The sequence below is a fragment of the Quercus lobata genome, chromosome 4 (genome assembly GCF_001633185.2).
Source record: "Quercus lobata isolate SW786 chromosome 4, ValleyOak3.0 Primary Assembly, whole genome shotgun sequence".
NCBI lineage: Eukaryota > Viridiplantae > Streptophyta > Magnoliopsida > Fagales > Fagaceae > Quercus > Quercus lobata.
In genome coordinates, this window is record NC_044907.1 from 73157120 (window position 1) to 73176283 (window position 19164).

General features: G+C 33.8%; 2 protein-coding genes across 2 annotated transcripts; both read right to left on the reverse strand.

The window, feature by feature from the left end:
- Nucleotides 1–705: 705 nt before the first annotated feature.
- On the reverse strand, nt 706–2696 carry LOC115985766. Its single transcript, XM_031108664.1, has 4 exons — nt 2095–2696; nt 1745–2002; nt 1546–1657; nt 706–1449 (listed from the first exon to the last, which is right to left on the reverse strand). Exons 1-4 carry the CDS (start codon nt 2694–2696, stop codon nt 706–708), a joined length of 1716 nt encoding a protein of 571 aa, XP_030964524.1.
- A 205-nt stretch (nt 2697–2901) lies between these two features.
- Nucleotides 2902–4254, reverse strand: LOC115985767. The gene has a single exon (XM_031108666.1). The coding sequence runs from the start codon at nt 4252–4254 to the stop codon at nt 2902–2904; it is 1353 nt and encodes a 450-aa protein (XP_030964526.1).
- Nucleotides 4255–19164: the final 14910 nt, after the last annotated feature.

Here is a 19164-nt window from a genome sequence, read left to right on the forward strand (position 1 = left end):
CAGTTTCACCTAATAATTATATATGAGTATCAATCCGATTCTTAAGTCATGAGAACACATATATCCTATAACAAAGACACAAGTGTAACTAGAGTCTTCATTTCAAAGTAAGAAAAAAAAAAGACAACTCAACCCTACCAAAACCATGTTGAATGTTTTTCCCTACAATTTTCTCTTTTAGTATAGGTAAAGATTTAGTCTCGTTTGTAGCAACTTTGTTATGTAAATGAAATAAGTTTTATTTTAGCCTATTAATTTCCTACTAAAATTATGTTCACACTTCCCACTTTGTTTGAGTTAGCTTAATCACATATTAGTCATGCTCAATCACAATTAAATCATGTACATACTACATACATCCGTAGGCAAATTGTGAAAGAGGATAGGGTCATAGACTGATAGGGAGGAATTCACAATAACAACCCTTTCAAACGTCTAAATCCTTCTAGGTTGTGCTTTTCAAGTCATACGCAGAGTCATAGTGACTCCAGAGCCTTGAACGAACCGGAAAGATATGTCTATGTTATTAGTGATTACATGTTCAGACTTTTATTTTTTAACAATTTTGACAAAATAACAGTTTGTACATATATATGCAACAATGTCAAACTTTGCACGCAATATGCCTTTACAAATGAGAACTTATAATTTCAATAATAATTAACTATAACACAATTACGCATACCACAACAATATCCTATTACACTACTCATCATCACTGTAATCGACTTCGTTGTCATCTTCATCGTTGGAGTCATCATCAATGAACTCACACTCATCCAAGTCGTCCATTTCAGGAAGATCTCTTGGACCAATGATAGAGGCATCAATTGTCATTCCCTCCACATCATCTCGACCCCAACGAAGGTCATCCCTACCAACATCAGGACTAGTGACAGAGTACGGGATGTTCTCAAGAAACTCATCCGTGTCATCCTCATTACAATGGGGCCCAATACCTGCATCAAATACATCTCTGGCTTTCATTTTAACGACAACATACCAATCTTTCTGCCTTTTATCTTCAACATAAAAAACTTGTATAGCTTGAGACGCCAACACATATGGTTCATGCACCATTTCCTCCCCACTATGTATGGAATAATTAAAATTCACCATAGGAAACCCAAACTCATCAGTCTTATATCCCCTCCTATTTTGATCATCAACCCATTTACACTTGAATAACACATGTTTGATATTGCCAGAATAATTCAACTCAATGATATCTGTCAACACACCATAGTACATATTGCCACCTTCAGTGGCAACACTAACTCCACTATTTTGCGTTTTTCTATTTCCCTCGACATTCGAACTCCTAAATTTTAACCCATTTATGACATAATGTTTCAGCTGATTTATTGAAGTATATGGCCCTTTCGAAAGCGTGACAAGTGTATCACTAAGTCCAGTTCTTTCCCTATCAGCAGCAGTCATTGACATCACCTAATATAATCAAACAAATTAACTGAGTCTAATTAGTACCGTCCTTCTACTTATGGGAAAGTTGCAATGTTAAAAAGTTGAATATATGACACGTACGTGAGATCTAAACCAGCCACAAAAGTTCTCCATGTGGTGCTTATGAATAGTAGCATTAGATATACGATAGTGGCCCTTTTGAAGTTCATCCTTCGTCAAACTTTTGTGCATCCTACATAAGATGGCAATTGTATTAGTGTTAATACACGGAGCGCACATTGGATTCTCGTGCAATTATATTGATGTCCATAATACTTACTCACGAAACTGGTAAATGTTCTCGGAATTGAATAGCACATAGCGATGAGCTTGGGTCAATTCCCTACTTTCTAGTGCCACACTTGAAACCACCCCTGTTGACTCCTCCATCGTCCTTGTGGGTCGTGAGAATATAGTTTCAACTCCTTCCATATACCGTGAACAAAACGTTAAACATTCCTCCACTATGTAGCCTTCGGCAATACACCCTTCTGGAGCAGCCCTGTTTCTTACATAAGACTTAAGGCGTGAGAGGTACCTATAATGCGCATGACAAGGTTAGTAATTGACACTAGCTATTACAAAGCACACATGAAACCTCATACTGTACATGTATTACCTATGACTTACCTCTCAATGGGGTACATCCAACGGTACTGAACTGGACCACCAATCTTGGCTTTAGTAGGCAAGTGCATGACCAAATGTACCATCACAGTGAAGAAAGATGGAGGAAATATCTTTTCCAATTCACACAACGTCACTGCAATGTCAGCCTCAGCACTCGCAATATCAAACACCGTAAGGGTTTTCGAACAAATTTTCCTAAAGAACCAAGCTAACTTTATCAAAGGCCTAATAACATGCGATGGCAAAGATCCTCGTAAAGCAATTGGAAGGAGTTGTTGCATCAGGATGTGATTATCGTGACTCTTTAAACCAGAAATCTTACGTTCTTTGAGGTTGACACGGCGGGAGATGTTGGAAGCATATCCATCGGGCACTTTTATGTCTCGCAAAACTTGCAAGAAACCATCTTTCTCCAATGCAGTCATATGAAAACACGCAGGCGGTATCATATACTTATCATCACCTTTTCGCTGTAGGTGGAGTTCTCTCCTTATTCCCATTTTCGCCAAGTCAAGGCGTGCCTTGTAATTTTCCTTTGTCCAGTCCTTCACATTCAGCAAAGTGCCAAGTATATTGTCCATCACATTCTTCTCTATATGCATCACATCAAGATTGTGTCGCAACTTGTGATCCTTCCAATAAGGCAATGTGAAAAAAAATACTTCTCTTCTTCCAAACACACTGGTTTGCCTCACCTCTCTTTTTTTTTTTTTTGTATTTTTCTCGACATTTCTTTCCCAGACAACGTGTAAGTAAAGTTTCAGTGTCCACAATTATGTCTGACACAACTGGTGGCACAGGAGCCACTCACATATCAGTGAATCCATCAAATAAAGTATCTTCTTTCCGAAATTCATGGTCACTACCCAACCATCGCCTATGTCCCATGTAACAGAATTTGCGGCCATTTTTTAAATATTTGGAGTCGGTCTCTGAGGCACAACAAGGACACGCAAACTTACCCTTCGTACTCCAACCCGACACATCTGCGTATGCAGGAAAGTCATGTACCGTCCACATCAATGCTGCATGCAATTGGAATACATTTTTTGAAGATGCATCGTACGCTTCTACTCCAACATCCCATAATTCCCTCAATTCTTCTACTAAGGGTTGCAAGTACACATCTATTGCAATCCCTAGCGATTTAGGTCCAGGAATAACTAGTGATAAAATCAAAGATGACCGTTTCATGCACAACCAAGGCGGGAGATTGTAAGGGACTAGCATGACAGGCCAAGTGCTGTGAGTAGTACTCAGCATTCCGAAGGGGTTGAATCCATCCGCAGCTAATCCAAGTCTGACATTACGAGGCTCAGACGAGAACTGTAAATGCGTAGTGTCAAACATTTTCCATGCATCCGAGTCAGCAGGATGCCGCATTACCCCGTCCTCTGTACGACCATTAGCATGCCATTTCATAGAACTAGCCAAGTTGGGTGACAAAAATAATCGCTGCAATCTTGGCTTTAAGGGAAACCAGCGTAGGATCTTTGCAGCTTTCTTCTTTCCCTTACTAGATGAGGCATTATTATTTGTAACAGATGCCTCATTCGGTTTCCACCTACTTTCTTTGCAACAAGGACATGCCTCGAGGTTAACATTCTCCTTCCAAAATAGCATACAATCATTGGGACAAGCATGGATCTTCTCATACCCTAAACCCAAATCTCGAACTATTTTCTTAGCCTCATAATGGTCCTTTGGCAACTTAGCGTCAGAAGGGAGCATATCCATCAAGAGTTGAAGCAACATAGTAAATGACTTGTTCATCCAACCATAAAGAGTCTTCAACTGGAACAACACAACGATGGCTGAGAATATGCTAAATTTTGTACACCCAGCATATAAAGGTTTGTCCACATCATCTATCATTTTGTAAAACTTTTGTGCACCATCATTTGGACCTTGAGCCGGTTGTTGCACAGTTTCCCCTTCGTCCATTGGTTCAGGTGGCATTCCATGCGTGGGGCACAAATCATGCAACATCCCACGAAAGTCACCGTATTGTTCTAAGGACTCTTGGACATGACTACTCCCACATTCAGTGGCAGTTGGCACAGCCGCCGATTCCCCATGCCATTTCCAAAGTGTGTAATTTTGAAGCATCCCCTTACTCCAAAGATGTTCACGTGCCACCCCTGGCAGTACCAAATTCATATTCACACATTTGGTACAAGGACAAAAGATTTTCCCATCGCTTGCATGTTTTGATGCAAATTCCACAAATTTAAGTACACCTTCAATATATTCCCTTGAATCCCTCTGCTTCTTCATCCAACTTTTATCCAAGACTATACAAGATAAACAATATCTGACCTATAACAACATTTGGTAATGCATAGCCAATAAACCGTCAAATTAGATTCAGAGGTGATCTGAGACCTATTACTGATTTGTAAAGAACAGACATACCCAACTATGCATAGATTTTCATAGAACATATATATATCACTACATCAAGAATAACCTATACTTTCAATTTTCTAAATAGTAACACTAAATGAAGCATAACTTAATGTGATATGTTTGGAATATTTTAAGCATAATTGTTGGAATAAGATATTAACAAATCACATATGCATGCAATTGTAATAATTATAACATCCAGAATACCAAGATAACTATGTCCAACAAAGAAGTCGTCTCCTACATGTGATAATCTAAGCTAAAATCATTTTCCTATTTGTATGTTTCTCAATATGTACCGAATAACCCCTGTGGATTCAATAGTAGTGATTCAACCTAAAATGGCTAATTACTATAATACTACTTTCACTTGCATCTGTAAATATGAAATTTACACAAATATTAAATACTGTTATTATGGAAAGAGGAAGAAAACATTTACTGACATATATAGGAACTATGAAGTGTTGTCATGTTCATAAATTACAAGTAGGTTGTTAAGAAGGTTGTGCATTCCTCACAAGTCACAACATACATGTAGCAATAACGCAAATGTAATAACTATTTCTATTAAGAGTAATGTATCATAATTTTTTTTTTCTATTAAATTATATAACGAAATTAAGATTTTGTGTTGTGAATCTTCAAAATTTATAAATTAAATACAAAGATTGACTGTGTTGGGTGATTTAAAGTTTTTAAAGCCTCACTTATTGTAACTATAGTCGTATTTGTAACATACAGAGAAGATAGTCAAAATGAATGCAGCTATGATCATGTGAAACTTTGTACTTCTTACAAAGGATACCTATAGCTACGTTTTTAAAAACACTGGTATTTGTGGTGGGTTTTAGCTACATTTATAAGGAATGCGACTATAGGGCAACTATAGCTAAATTAGGGAATAAGTATTAATTGTAATCAAATATTACACCCAGGTGCATTTCCCAGAAGGCAAGTAATGAAAAGAAAGCTACCTTATCTTCAACAAGCTGTGGAAGATGAAAAATCACAGATGGCTCAGTGTCTTCCTACCTGAAACCCCCATTACGAAGCAAAAATGAAGCTCAAGAATTCTTAACATAATAGAAGATTGGACCACATGTACACAATGTAGTACAATCATGTAAACATGTAAGATGTATAAGAAAGCTATATATTATATTACACACCAACTATGAGTACTTTTATTTTTGTTTGTAAGAAAAATCTGCAACTACATACTTATGTCACCGCTGACCTCAAGGACTTCATTTTAATTGTTATTTTATTCGAACTCATTTTCAGGGAATTGATGTTTGGTTAATGACAAAATATAATAGAAAAACGATTATCTTGCTTACACAATTGATTTTCTATAAAATTGTATTAGAGCGCATATGCTAAATGCTATGTATGATGATATTGTAAGTCCAAAATAGAATATATTGTTGCCCACTCCTTTGAGGTTCCAAGAGTTGGTCTAAGTGAATTGTTACGAACAAATCGATATGATTTGTTGATTCCATATTAGCAGGAAAGAACCGAATGCATCCATGTAATTAGGTATTACTTGTTGGGAGTCGATTGTCACATTTTGTTATGGAGTTTAAAGTTTATTTAATTTATGAAAAACGTTAGTCAAGAAGAAAGTTGTATGAAGGGTTGAAAATAATTTAATTTATGAAAATTTATTTCATTTATGAAATAAGTTAGTCAAAAGAGAAGATGTATGAAGTGATAATATCTATATTTAGGTACTTCCCAACTTATTAAATTAAGAGGAAATTGAAGTTAATTGCATATACACACACACACTCAGGCAGCTCTTCATGCAATTAATATGAAGAGTGAGATATTCACCCATTAAAATATAAAACCACTTCCCTTTCCAATACAATACTACACGTTGGGTATGTTCCAACTGTGTTTGTTTTACAAGTATCTTTTCAAAATTTGTATCATACGGCTACGTATGTCTCAGATACAGCCCTATGATACAAATCTTAATCTATATAATTAAAAGAAAAGAACAATTACAACAAAAAGAGTTACAAAGATGCAAGGACGCATCAAATTAAGAAAGATAGTAAGCACAACGAAGAAAAGGCGTGGGAATTGGGCGGGTACCAAGATAAAATGATAGAAAATGAAGGTGAATGGCAACTGAGAGGCGTCTGGATTTTCTTGCACAGTGACCGGAATTTTTTGTGAACTTTGTGCCTCTGACTATAATTTCAAATCTTTGCGAACAACATCACCTGTGAAAGACATGTAAGGAACATGTTAATTAATAGATACATGTACACGTGCTCAACAATAGTAGCTGCTTATCAGTTGCAGTTTCATGCAAATTAGAGTGGATTGTGCATACAAGTACATAGTTAGAAACCTTTCTCAAAGCTAAACAAGTCCATTTGGCAAAGCATTTTTCCTTTAGTTTTGAACTTATTAAGTATAGATTTTTAAAACCTCTTTCTTTTTTTTCTTTTTTTTTTTTTTCTGGATATAAATTAACAATACTTTATCCAACTTTCATAAAAAAAGCTTTTAGTAAATAACTACATCCAAATGCACTAATGTGTTTGACATGAAATTAGACGTTGGATCAGCTAAAAAGGGCAGAACCCAATTATTACGTTATTGAGAGAAAGCAATGCCTAATGTGATCAATATGGGCACTAATAATTCTACCTAATCAGAATTATTATATATTTATTATTTTGTTTTGAAGATCACTAGCTATAATAGTCAAAATAGCTACAAGTTAGAAGTTTTGTTTTTGTAATGAAAAAAGTTCTACTTGAACTTGGAAGCAAATAAGATATTGAAACCTCGACAGTAATACACAGTTAAAGCAAATCAAACCTACTAAAATCTCCTTTCTTTCCCTCTATCAGCTTCACAAACACCCAATTTCGTAAATAAATATATACACAAACACTTATTAATATCGTAGGTTTCCTGTTTTTTGGCAACATTGAATAGATATCTTCTAATGTTTTTGTGCCACAACCTAGCCATATCCTGATGTGGTAAATATGTCAGCATTGTTTGCGCTTCATAAAAGTTCCCAACTCGTTTACGTAGCCAAGACAGTCAAGAAGCATCACTGCTACATCCATCACTACAATGTAGACATTCTTATTCTAAGAACTTCCTAAACTATATCTTCAAACCCAACACCAAGTAACAGGTTGTGATGGCAGTCAAGCACACTTTGTTTTACACCTTTTTTTTAAGACACAAAAACTAACTATGCACGCAATAAAGAGGCTAGAGGTTTTAATAAAAATAAAATAAAATTGTTTTATTCTTTATATTGAGTTTGGTTTTTTTATATATATATAAAAAAAATATTAACTTATCTATATAAAGCCTTTTAAAGCATCCGTTGTTTCTATGTACAACTACATTTATACACCCATTTTTAATAAATCAACAACGCAACAAATAAGTCAATCCAAACACACATATTTTAACAAGAGAATTGGTACCATATATGTAATACAAATAAGTCAATCCAAACACACATATTTCTGCCATGATATGTTATATAATTTATACATTGTAAGATGAGCTTCACAATCTTCATATGAAATAGAATTCCATTGAATAACTTATGCATTAGAAGATTGTAGATTATGATACTAAATTTAATACCATAATCTTTAAATTTGTTACCCCTATAAAAAAAAAAATAATAATAATATCATGTAGGGGGAACATAAACATAGTAAATAATACCACAAATAATTAAATTAAACAATTAAAAATAATTATATTACTTTTTGTCATTTTCGATTGAACTGGACCAATAAGACCGAGTGGATCAAAGGGCCAAATTGGACCGAAAGGACCAAAATAGACTGAATGGATCGAAGTGGACCGAAAGGCCTAAGGTGGACTGAATAGACCGACATGGACCAAATTGGACAAATTATCAATAATTCTGAAATGTCATTATTAGTTTATTACCATCTGCATATTATGAGACAAAATATGTACTTTAATAATAATAAAAATTCTAACAAAGCATTTGAGTTATCACACCTAACATAAATGAGATAAGTTGTTCAAATCAAGGTTCTAAAACTTGTTTAGCAACACACACACACACACACATAGCAGCACCAGCAACACACACACACACACACACACACACAGCAGCAGCACACACACAAACACAGAGCAGCACCAGTAACAACACACACACACACACAGAGCAGCAGCAGCAGCAACAACAACATACACACACAGAGCAGCAGCAGCAGCAACAGCAACATACACACACACACACACAGCAGCAACAACACACACACACACAAAGTGGAAGAACAAGCATGCCATACAAAAGTTTTCAGCTAGACAATTATATTCAAATTGATTTCATACTTAATCATGGTAGGGTATGAAAATCTAGTCACAATCGATTTTATGGACTTTAAAAGCCACGATTCTCAATTGATCAAGCCTCAATCAAAGAGCAGTTGAACACTGTTTTTCCTGCACATCTTGAGCTGCATCTTCCACACAAAACACATTCTCTTGAACATGAAAAGACTCTAGTGAACACAACAGAGATGGCTTGAAAGTTACAATGTTATGGGATTTGCCAACGCTAAACCTAACACAATCCACTTTATCAAACTTCACAAGTAGATTATTTTTGTTTGTTATTTTTGGCTGTCAGATTTTGGACTATTTCTAGACATTCTCTGCAATAGTAAAATTTTTAAGTAAAATTTTACTAAGAATAGAAAAAACACCAAACAGTACATTGGTTGTGTAAGGATTTGGTCATCTTATATATACGAAAAGATGAACTGAAAATACAAGCTACAACAAAACAATGATTGATTCATTCCTAAGAATTAGTTCACAGGTTTATTGCTTCTCATAAGTCATGATGGCCACGTCAAGTGTACAAACCAAACACCAATGTTAACCGTTTTTGCATCTGTCTCGTTACAGATTCTAATAGCAAGGTAATAACAAACATAGCCAGAATAAACCACCTTCAAGATTAGACACCAGAAGCAGTCGCATTTTACCTCTTCAATCCTTTATTCAGCATTAGCAAATCTAAAGAACGGATATAATAATTGATAGTTAGATTGAGGAGCAAAGTTGGAGGAGATACTTTAAAGAAAAAAATGTTTCTTACTCACCCAAGCTATGAAAGCTTCAAATGAACTTCAACATAATTTGGTAAAGAAGGCATGAGTTCCTGAAGCAAAATTGAGAGAACATGAAGTTGAAGCAGCGACACACACACACACACACACACACACACACACAGCAGCAGCAGCAGCAGCAACACACACACAGACACACACAGCAGCAGTAGCAGCAACACACACACACAGAGCAGCAGCACAAGCAACACACACACACACACACAGCAGCACACACACACACACACACACACCAGCAGCAGCAGCAACACACATACCCACACACAGAGCAGCACCAACAACACACACACACACACAGAGCAGCACCAGCAACACACACACAAACACAGAGCAGCACCAGTAACAACACACACACAGACACACACAGAGCAGCAGCAGCAGCAACAGCAACATACACACACACACACACACACATAGAGCAGCACAAGCAACACACACACACACAGAGCAGCAGCAGCAGCAGCAACACACACACACACACACAGATATCAAAAACCCACCAAGTAAAAATGACAAACATGAATAAACCCAATATGAATTCATCGATCAAACATCTCCAAAACCAAATATTGAAATATAAAACCAAATATTGAAATTGAACATTTATACCCAAAATCAAAACCCTAGATCGACGGCCGAAACCCTAAACCTAAAATCGAAACCGTAAAGCAAAAATAGGAACCCCATAACAGGAATCAAAACAAAAAATTTTGAAAAACTTACTGCTAGTCGGCCTTGCGAGAATGGGTGTGTGCCAGCGATCGATGAGAAGGAAACGAAGAGGAGGAAGAGCGGAGGGAGGAAGGGGATTCACATAGGGTTGAAGTGAGGGGATTCACATAGGCTTGAGATCGGTGAGAGTGGGCTGAGATCGGTGAGGGGAGTGTGAGATCGGTGAGAGTTGTCTGAGATCAGTGAGAGTTGTCTGCGATCGGTGAGGGGATGTGCGAGCGGTGAGGGGACTGTGTTGGAGCGGTGAGGGGAATGTGCGATCGGTGAGGGGAGTGTGGGCGATCGGTGAGGGTTTTGTGCGATCGGAGAGCCAGCTTTCTGTTTCGATGGTGAGGGATTCCACGTTTCGTTTTTTTTTTTTTTGTTTATACTGAAACTTGAAGCTGCATTTCAAACGCAGCTCCATCCTTGTACAGTACGTTTCAAGCATTTCTGAAGCTGCGTTTTAGAAATGCAGCTCAAGCTACAATTTAAAAAAAAAAAAAAATTTAGCCGCACGGCATGAAGCCGCGTTATTGAGCCGCGTTTTCCAAAAACGCGGCTCCAAAACGCGGCTTCAGGCCCCGTTTTTTGTAGTGCCTCCTCATGTTTTTCTTTGAGCTATAAGCAGATGTAATTTTCTTAATACTCAATATATTTTATACTTTCTTCCTCACATGTTTGTATGTCTTTCTTTATTTTACACAATTTTATAGTTTTGAAAAATATTTTGCTTAACTCTCTTGAGGTGTTTAAATTTGAAATACCCTTCAACACTGGAATTGGAGTATATTTCAAATTGGCTTTTTTAATATAGAAATACAAAGAAAGATCAGTTCATGCAATATAGAAATAAAAATATTTTTTTAATTTAGAAAAAAAAAAACTTTGAACATGTGCGTAGGTTAGTACTACTATTTAAGAGTCTTTCCTTATTTGGAATGGACTTTTCAGAGGCTAATACTACTATTTAAGTAGGGAAAAAATTGCCAAATAGACTATTCTTGGAAAAAAATTAGGCGCGTGGCACATGTTCAAAATTATTTAGTAAGTTAGACTGTTTTTGAAAGTCGAGTTTGGCAAACTCGACTTTGGGCTGGAAAACAGACACTATAGTGGCCTTTTTTTTAGTGGCTATAACAGCGTTTATAGAAAACGCCACTATAGGGAACCTATAGTGGCGTTTCTAACAGACGCCACTAAAAAAAACGCCACTATTGTGTCTGTATTCCAGCCCAAAGTCGAGTTTGCCAAACTCGACTTTCAAAAACAGTCTAACTAACTAAATAAGTTTGAACGCGTGCTGTCCAGCTAAAATTTTTCAGAATTTTCACTTTTTGGCAAATTTTGCCATTTAAGTAGAAACAAAATTAAATGATAATCTAGTAAATATATATCTCCAACTCCTACTAAAATATCACCTACAAAATAGTACCACTCTCTATTTAGAGATTTGAACGGCTACAACTCCCATATTCCTTCAATCACTAAGCTCAAGTTTTCAATTTTATTTTAAGCTATTTATTATTATTATAACCGAAACCTCTGAAACTCCCACAATTTTCCACATCAGCACAATATTTAAATAAAATGATAATTTTATTTAAATAAAATTATTTTTGTTTAGTCCAAACTTAATAAGGAGTGAAACTCTATCTCTCTAACAAGTCCAACTTAAATTCAAACTCATCATTATTATTGTAGGGACAAAGTTTGGAGCCCAAGCCCGAACTGTACGGAATCCTGGTCCAAAAAGCCCAATACAATGAATTTTGTAGAGTATGGGTCAAAGAACTAGGTTTAAATGAGTTGAGCAACGGCTTGCATGGGGTTAAGAAACAATCAGACACGAATAAAAGTTATTATGATCAAAGAACCTTCCGTCTAAGGAGACTAGAATTTAACTTATAAATACAGATCACCACATTAGGGTTCTTTAACATACTCTCGTATTCTATCCTTCTTTCTTCTGCCCCCTCTTCATGGGGGCTTTTCCACATTAAATAGGCTCTTCTTGATTATTTGGACCTTACACTTGTTGATCACTTGGATCCTTACTTGAGTACCCATCCCATCAGACACCTCTTTCAGTCCTCTGTGAGTTGCAGCAGTTAAGGCAGCACTGTTTAGGAGTCTTCTCCACATTAATGCGGCTAGAAAAGTAGTTACAGTGCATTTAATGTGGTGGTGACAGCTTTTCCTTAGATATTTTGAGTTTTCTTCCCTCTCACGTGTTCATGGGGTGTACTTCAACTGCTTGAGTATACACTTGGTTTGGGTCTACCGTGTCCGAGAAGGAGTTCTTCCTCGGACCTTCTTCCCTTTGTCTCCCACTGATGAGGCTTGTAACGTAGATCATCTAAGTCGTGCTTCTCTCCTCGGACTTCTTAGTGTCTTCAGACAAGGACCAATGCCCAATACATTATTTTGGGCCCTAGCCCCCACAATCATTTTTTTAAAACAAAATTTTGTTTAGTCCAAACTTAATAAGGAATGAAATTCTATCTCTATAACAAGTCTAACTTAAACTCAAACTCAAATGTTGATAATAAAAAAAAAAAAAAATTGAATAAATCCTATATTAAGATTATCCTAAACGTGGCTTTATTTGGATAAATATAAAAATCATCAACTATTGATAAAGTTCAACTTCTTTCGATAGTAGAAGAATTCTACTGCAACTTCTTTAAAAATTAATTTTCATACATAAACCACCAAATTCTTTTAGCCGTTTTTTATAAGATAAAAAAGCTTGCAATAATTGAAATTATTCTTTTGAATGTAACCTATCTTTCTTTTGTATTTCTCTATTGTTTAGTCATATATATTTTGTTTTGTTTTAATAATTTCTAAGCAGTGAATCATCTAATTCTTTAATATTTTTTGGTTTTTTAGAAGTTTAATTAGTATCTGAATTTTTGAGTTATTTTTTTACAGTATTTGAAATTGTCTGACAAGTTTTTTGTAAGCCATGCACGTTCAAGCAATGACTCCTTCATCAAATTGTAACACAAATTGAAGTCAAACAAGAGAAAATCATGCAATAGTGTAGTTTCTTAATCAATTTAAGATTTTATAAAATTATTTTAGTCTACCTTACAAATATGTAGATTCTCGTGCATAGAACGAGTTAGTGACTAACTATATATAAAACCGAAACTTCTGAAACTCTTACAATTTTACATGTTAGCACAATATTTAAATAAAATGATAATTATTTTTGTTTAGTCCAAACTTAATAAAGGCGAAACTCTATCTCTCTAACAAGTCCAAGTTAAATTCAAACTCATAATTATCATTTTTTTTTAAACGAAATTATTTTTGTTTAATCAAAACTTAACAAAGAGTGAAACTCTATCTCTCTAATAAGTCCAATATAAATTCAAATTCAAACGTTGATAATCTATATAAAAACAAAAATTCTCATCTCACAATGGGCTAAAAGCCTAAAACTAAGATTAGCCCCCTTACCGGTGCAAGCTCTTAGCCTAGGCGCAGAAATGTGTGTTGTCCTCCATCTCTATCCATCTACACAAGTAAATGATAAATCCCCTTCCTGCAGGATCAATTCCTATACAATATAAAATTAAAATAGGAAGAGAGTACCCAAAACTCAACAAGGCAGTACTTCCCTAATTCTTCAAGTAATCATTCCTTACCAGCTCATTATTGGAAGGTTCCAGTGCGTCTAAGCCACTGATTCAAAAATCCAAGAGAAAAGAAAAAGACTCACGTTGAAATAAAAAAAAAAGAAAAAAGAAAAAGAGAGAGACTCACCTAACAAAAAAAAAAGTCAGGATTAAGAAAAAAGAAAAAAGAAAAAAGAGAAGGATTCCTGTTAGCCCATCTATCAAGTCTTAACCATTTCTTTGTCTTCTTTTTCGAATTTGTGGGTTCCTTAGTCCTAACTCATTTTTTTTTTTGTTTTTTTGAATTAAAAAAAAAAAACACTTCGGCCATAAAACAGGTACAATAACTTCCATCCATAAATTTAGATATTACCATATATTTTTATTTTTTTGGGAACTGTAACCTAGTTATCAAAACAAAACATAAACAAATGTCTTCTTTTCCCCTCCCTCTATTTCTCTTTGAGGTCAAAGCAGAGGCAAGTTTCTTTACTCAATATTTTTTATGTTTTCTTTTTCACATGTTTGTATGTCTGCCTTTATTTTACACTAGTTTATAGTTCTGAAAAGATTTTAGTTAACTCTCTTTAGGTGTACAAACTTTTTTTTAGAGAGTTTCAATCTATGACGTCTGCTCCTAATAATGTTTTTTATCATCAGACCAAGACACTAATCGGTTTTTGGTGTAAGTGAGGATTGAACCCCAGATATCTTATTCAACCATCAGAGAATTTATTAGTTGAGCTAACTGGAACTCACTTTATGTGTTCAAACTTAAAATACTCTTCTACACTAGAATTGATGTATATTTCAAAGAATAAAGTTTATCTATAAAATTGGTTGTAGCCTTAGGCTACTACCTTTGAACGTGATTCGGAGACCATTATGACTTCTTTGAAAAATGGGGTCAATCTTTCTTCTTCTTTTGGTCATTTAATTAGTGATATGTGTACTTTAGCTAGTTCTCTTTTGAATTATTCTTTCTCTCATATTGTTAGGTTGGGCAATGTTGTTGCACATGCCTTAGCGAGGAGAGCCTTTTTTATCTTTTGCATTGTCTATTTGGATGGAGTTTGCTCCTCCAGATACTTCGTCACTTGTTGCTGCTGATTTACCAGCACCTTTATAATATTCATCAAAGTGTAGTTTCTCAAAAAAGAAAAAGAAAAAGAAAGTAGTGAACAAGAGTTCATGTCCAAATATAGTCCACGATAGAAGAGTCCATAATTTTGGAGTTGCGCACGGTCACATTAATAAGCCTACACTTGGTAGTAATAAATTTAGAGTTAAATCTATTGTAAACTTCCATTTTATCTTAGTGGATTTCTTTTCTTAGAGTTGGTGGATAAGCCTTCGGAAAATTTTTCCTGTCTAGGATTTTCTCCTCATCACCATATCACTGCATTGTTTAATTTCTATTGTTTTATGTTTTGCAGTATGGTGTATTATTGTTTAGCCTAGATTTAAATCATGTTAGCATAATTGGTTGCTTAAATTCACTTAGCTTTAAAATTGGTCAATTGGCATAACCAGGGTGTAAATCTCCAACACAACACTCATGCTTATTTAGTCAGCGAGATTTTCTACTGCATCTTCATGGTGAAAAAAAAATTCAATTTTATTACCCAATTTTCACAATGTAAATATCGTGAAGATCTAAGTCATGTCTCATGTTGGAGTGACAACCATCAAGTACAAGCAGCGCCAAAATCTTGGTATTCCAAGATGCGCTACCACTCATGTGCTTGGATGTATTTTACTCACATGGGCTTTGTTACAATTATCTTGCACGGGTAAGGGCAATCATACTTGTGGCTCATTACACTAAGTGCGTATCCAAGGTATATACATCAATTATTCGAAACACTCTTAATTTATAATGATCCAATATTACATCCATTCCAATTTTATTTCATAGAAAGATAAAATGCATTTGTTGAATTAACTACAACTAATTTGGTTATTTGCTAAAGAGAATGTCAAAGTCAAAGCTGCTCCAACATGTGATTTCTTGAAGTGTCCAATCCTCATGGTGAGCCAAATCACATGAAACACAACATAAAGAGATACCATAATTAGATTCTTATGAAATGTGAAAGCAATTTAAATGACATTTGACAATTTTATTAATGGTGATTTATATTATCTAAAGGGCATTTTGAGAAAATTTTGAAAGTTTAAGGGTCAAAATACAATTTTTGGGATGTTTGGAGAGGGGGGGGGGGGGGGTTATGCTATTTTGAAGTTAATGTAATCTTTAAAAAACTTTTGGGAAAAATCTTGAAGTTAATGTGATTTAAAAAAAAAAAAAAAATTGGAGGGCAAAATGTAAGTTAAAAAAACAGTGTACCTCTTCTTGTAGCTCAAATTTTAATTCCGACTTAAAAGGACTCAATATTTTCTATGTTATGCATATAGCCTAAAAAAAAAAAAAAAGCATATTTGAGAATGAAGGTATAAACTTAATTAATTTCTTTCATATATTTAAAATACATGTTTATGTTTATATACATGTTTATGGTTAATTGTTTTGTTAAAATCATCAATGAATAACAAATAATTAAATCCAAATATCGTTTGTTTGTTTGTTTGTTTTTTTTTTTTTTTTTGAGATAATATAGACAGAAGACATAAGGGATGGGGAAGAAGGGAGTAAGAAGACAAGACTTACAACACTAGTACTTACAAAATGACCTAATCTTTGTAAGTACCAATGATGCTTATAAACCGAAGACTCACTCCCTAATTGATTGATGTAGTACTTTAGACCACTTTTTTTTTTTTTTTTTTGAGATAATATATAAAAAAAAAGATTTTATATTTTTTTTTTTCTCGATAGTTTTATAGCTTGATGTTACCTATAAAAGATTTTAAATTCTTTGGAGTATAAGTTGAAATTTATTTATTGTAATGTTTGCATTTATTTTTAAAAACTTTAAAGAGAGAGAGAGAGAGAGAGAGAGATTTGAACAAATATATATATATATACACACACATATCACTCTTTTAAATTGATCTATAAGGTTGATGTCAAGGTGTACAATACAAATACCTTCATATGACACGAGAATAGATGAGAGTGAATTTTAATATACTAAGACACCTGAAATCTAACCATAAATGCTGAGGCTCACACGTGTAAGATACTTTAAATAACAATCACTATATCAAATTATTTCACAGGGAAAAAACCATTAATATATGACTATAGCCAAATTATTTGTACAATGATATGTGTATAACTATCCTCATACGAAAACTATATCAAAAGTATGGTTAGTTTTGACAACTTTGTGTTATTGTCCCAACTATGGCCTCTTCATTAAAATTAATCTTATAAGTCATATATTATCAAAAATTGTTTTTATTTTGTTTCTAAAAAAATTGTTTTTATTTAATTTCAAAGAAAACCATATTTTTAGACATCTCAAAATGGAATAAAGGATCAATAAAGACATGACAAATATATTTATATGTTGTGAAATCACATGATTTCACAAAATGATTTGATAACATTTATCAATCGTACACAAATACTAAAATTCAAAAATTAATTTATTTGAAGTTTTCACATGCAATATAGGTACATTTTATTTAAATTTTCAAACGATAAATCAAAGGTTTATGTTTATGTGTATATAGAGGTTTATGTTTAAAGGTAAGTTTGTTAATTTTTTAATAATAATATTGAAATGTATAGCAGAAGTTCATCTCTTGAAATATAAAATAACATGAAATCTCTTACTCTAAATACATAATAGTACACAATACAAACTTGTTAACAATATTAGATATATTCATATTAACCACAACAAAATAGAAAGTTACTCAGTTAGTTAGTACGCCTAACATATGCGTATTATTCATGTACACATGTAATTAAAAAAAAAAAAAAAAATCTCACATTTGACGTTTGATTTCCATTTATATGGAAATAAACGTGTTTTTTTTTCTTCCATTTAAAGTATATAATTGTCATTGTATTCGGGTAACGTAATAATTGCCTACAAATACATAGGCATATAGAAAGCCAAACAAATTAACCCAAAATCAGGAAAAGAAAAGAAAAAACTCACTTAGCTTCTCAATACTAAATTACCTAGATCAAATCTAACCTAAAAAAAAAAAATTCTCACTAGCGGTAGAGTAGCGGCGGATGATCTAAAGGTGGTGGATGGTAAGTGTTGGCAGTGGTGGTGGCACATTGCTTGCGGTGAACAATATGCTTCTTTACCGTCTTTTTATTTCGCTCTCCCTTCTTTTTTTTTTTTTTTTAACTGATCTTGCGTTCTATCGTTTCTTTCTTTTTCTTTGGTTTTTGGTTTTGTTTTTATACACTACCTATTCTACCGGTAACAAGTTTACTACTAAATCTAAATATATAGTCAGGATTGAAACAATAAAAATATGCAGCTAAGATTGGGTGGGTACCATACCCACTAAAAGAATGAAAAACTTGCATAATGTATAAACTTATATTTTATGCATAATTTTAAATTGCAAAACTTGCAATTTAAACAATTAATTGATGACATAGCTATTGATATTTAATTTTCAAAAAATTTTGCAAGTATGAAAAATATAAGAAGAAGATGTAATTTGAAGGTGAATTTGTCAAAATTCATTTCCAATAAAAAGATATTAAGTAAGGTTGTGCCTTAGGTTACAACTAATTTTGTAGCTAAATTGTCCTATATTTTATATTTTCTTCCTCACATGTTTGTAATTCTGTCTTTATTTTACATAATTTTATAGTTCTTAAAATATTTTCCTTAACTCTCTTTAGTTATTTAAGTTTGAAACACTCTTCAGTCTCTTCTACACTAGGAATTGGAGTATATTTTAAATTGTCTTTTTGTATATAGAAATACAAAGAAAGAACAGTTCAAAGGCTAGTACTACTATTTAAGTATTGACAAAATTAAAAGATAATTTGGTAAAAATATATCTTTAACTTCTACTAAAACACTACCTACAAAATAGTATTACTCTTTATTTAGAGATTTGAACTGCTCCAACTCCCATTTTCCTTCAATCACTAAGCTCAAGTTTTCAATTTTATTTTTAAGCTATTTTTTATTATTATTATGATTATTTTAATTTTTATACCTTTATCAAGTCTTAATCATCTCTTCTTCTTCTTC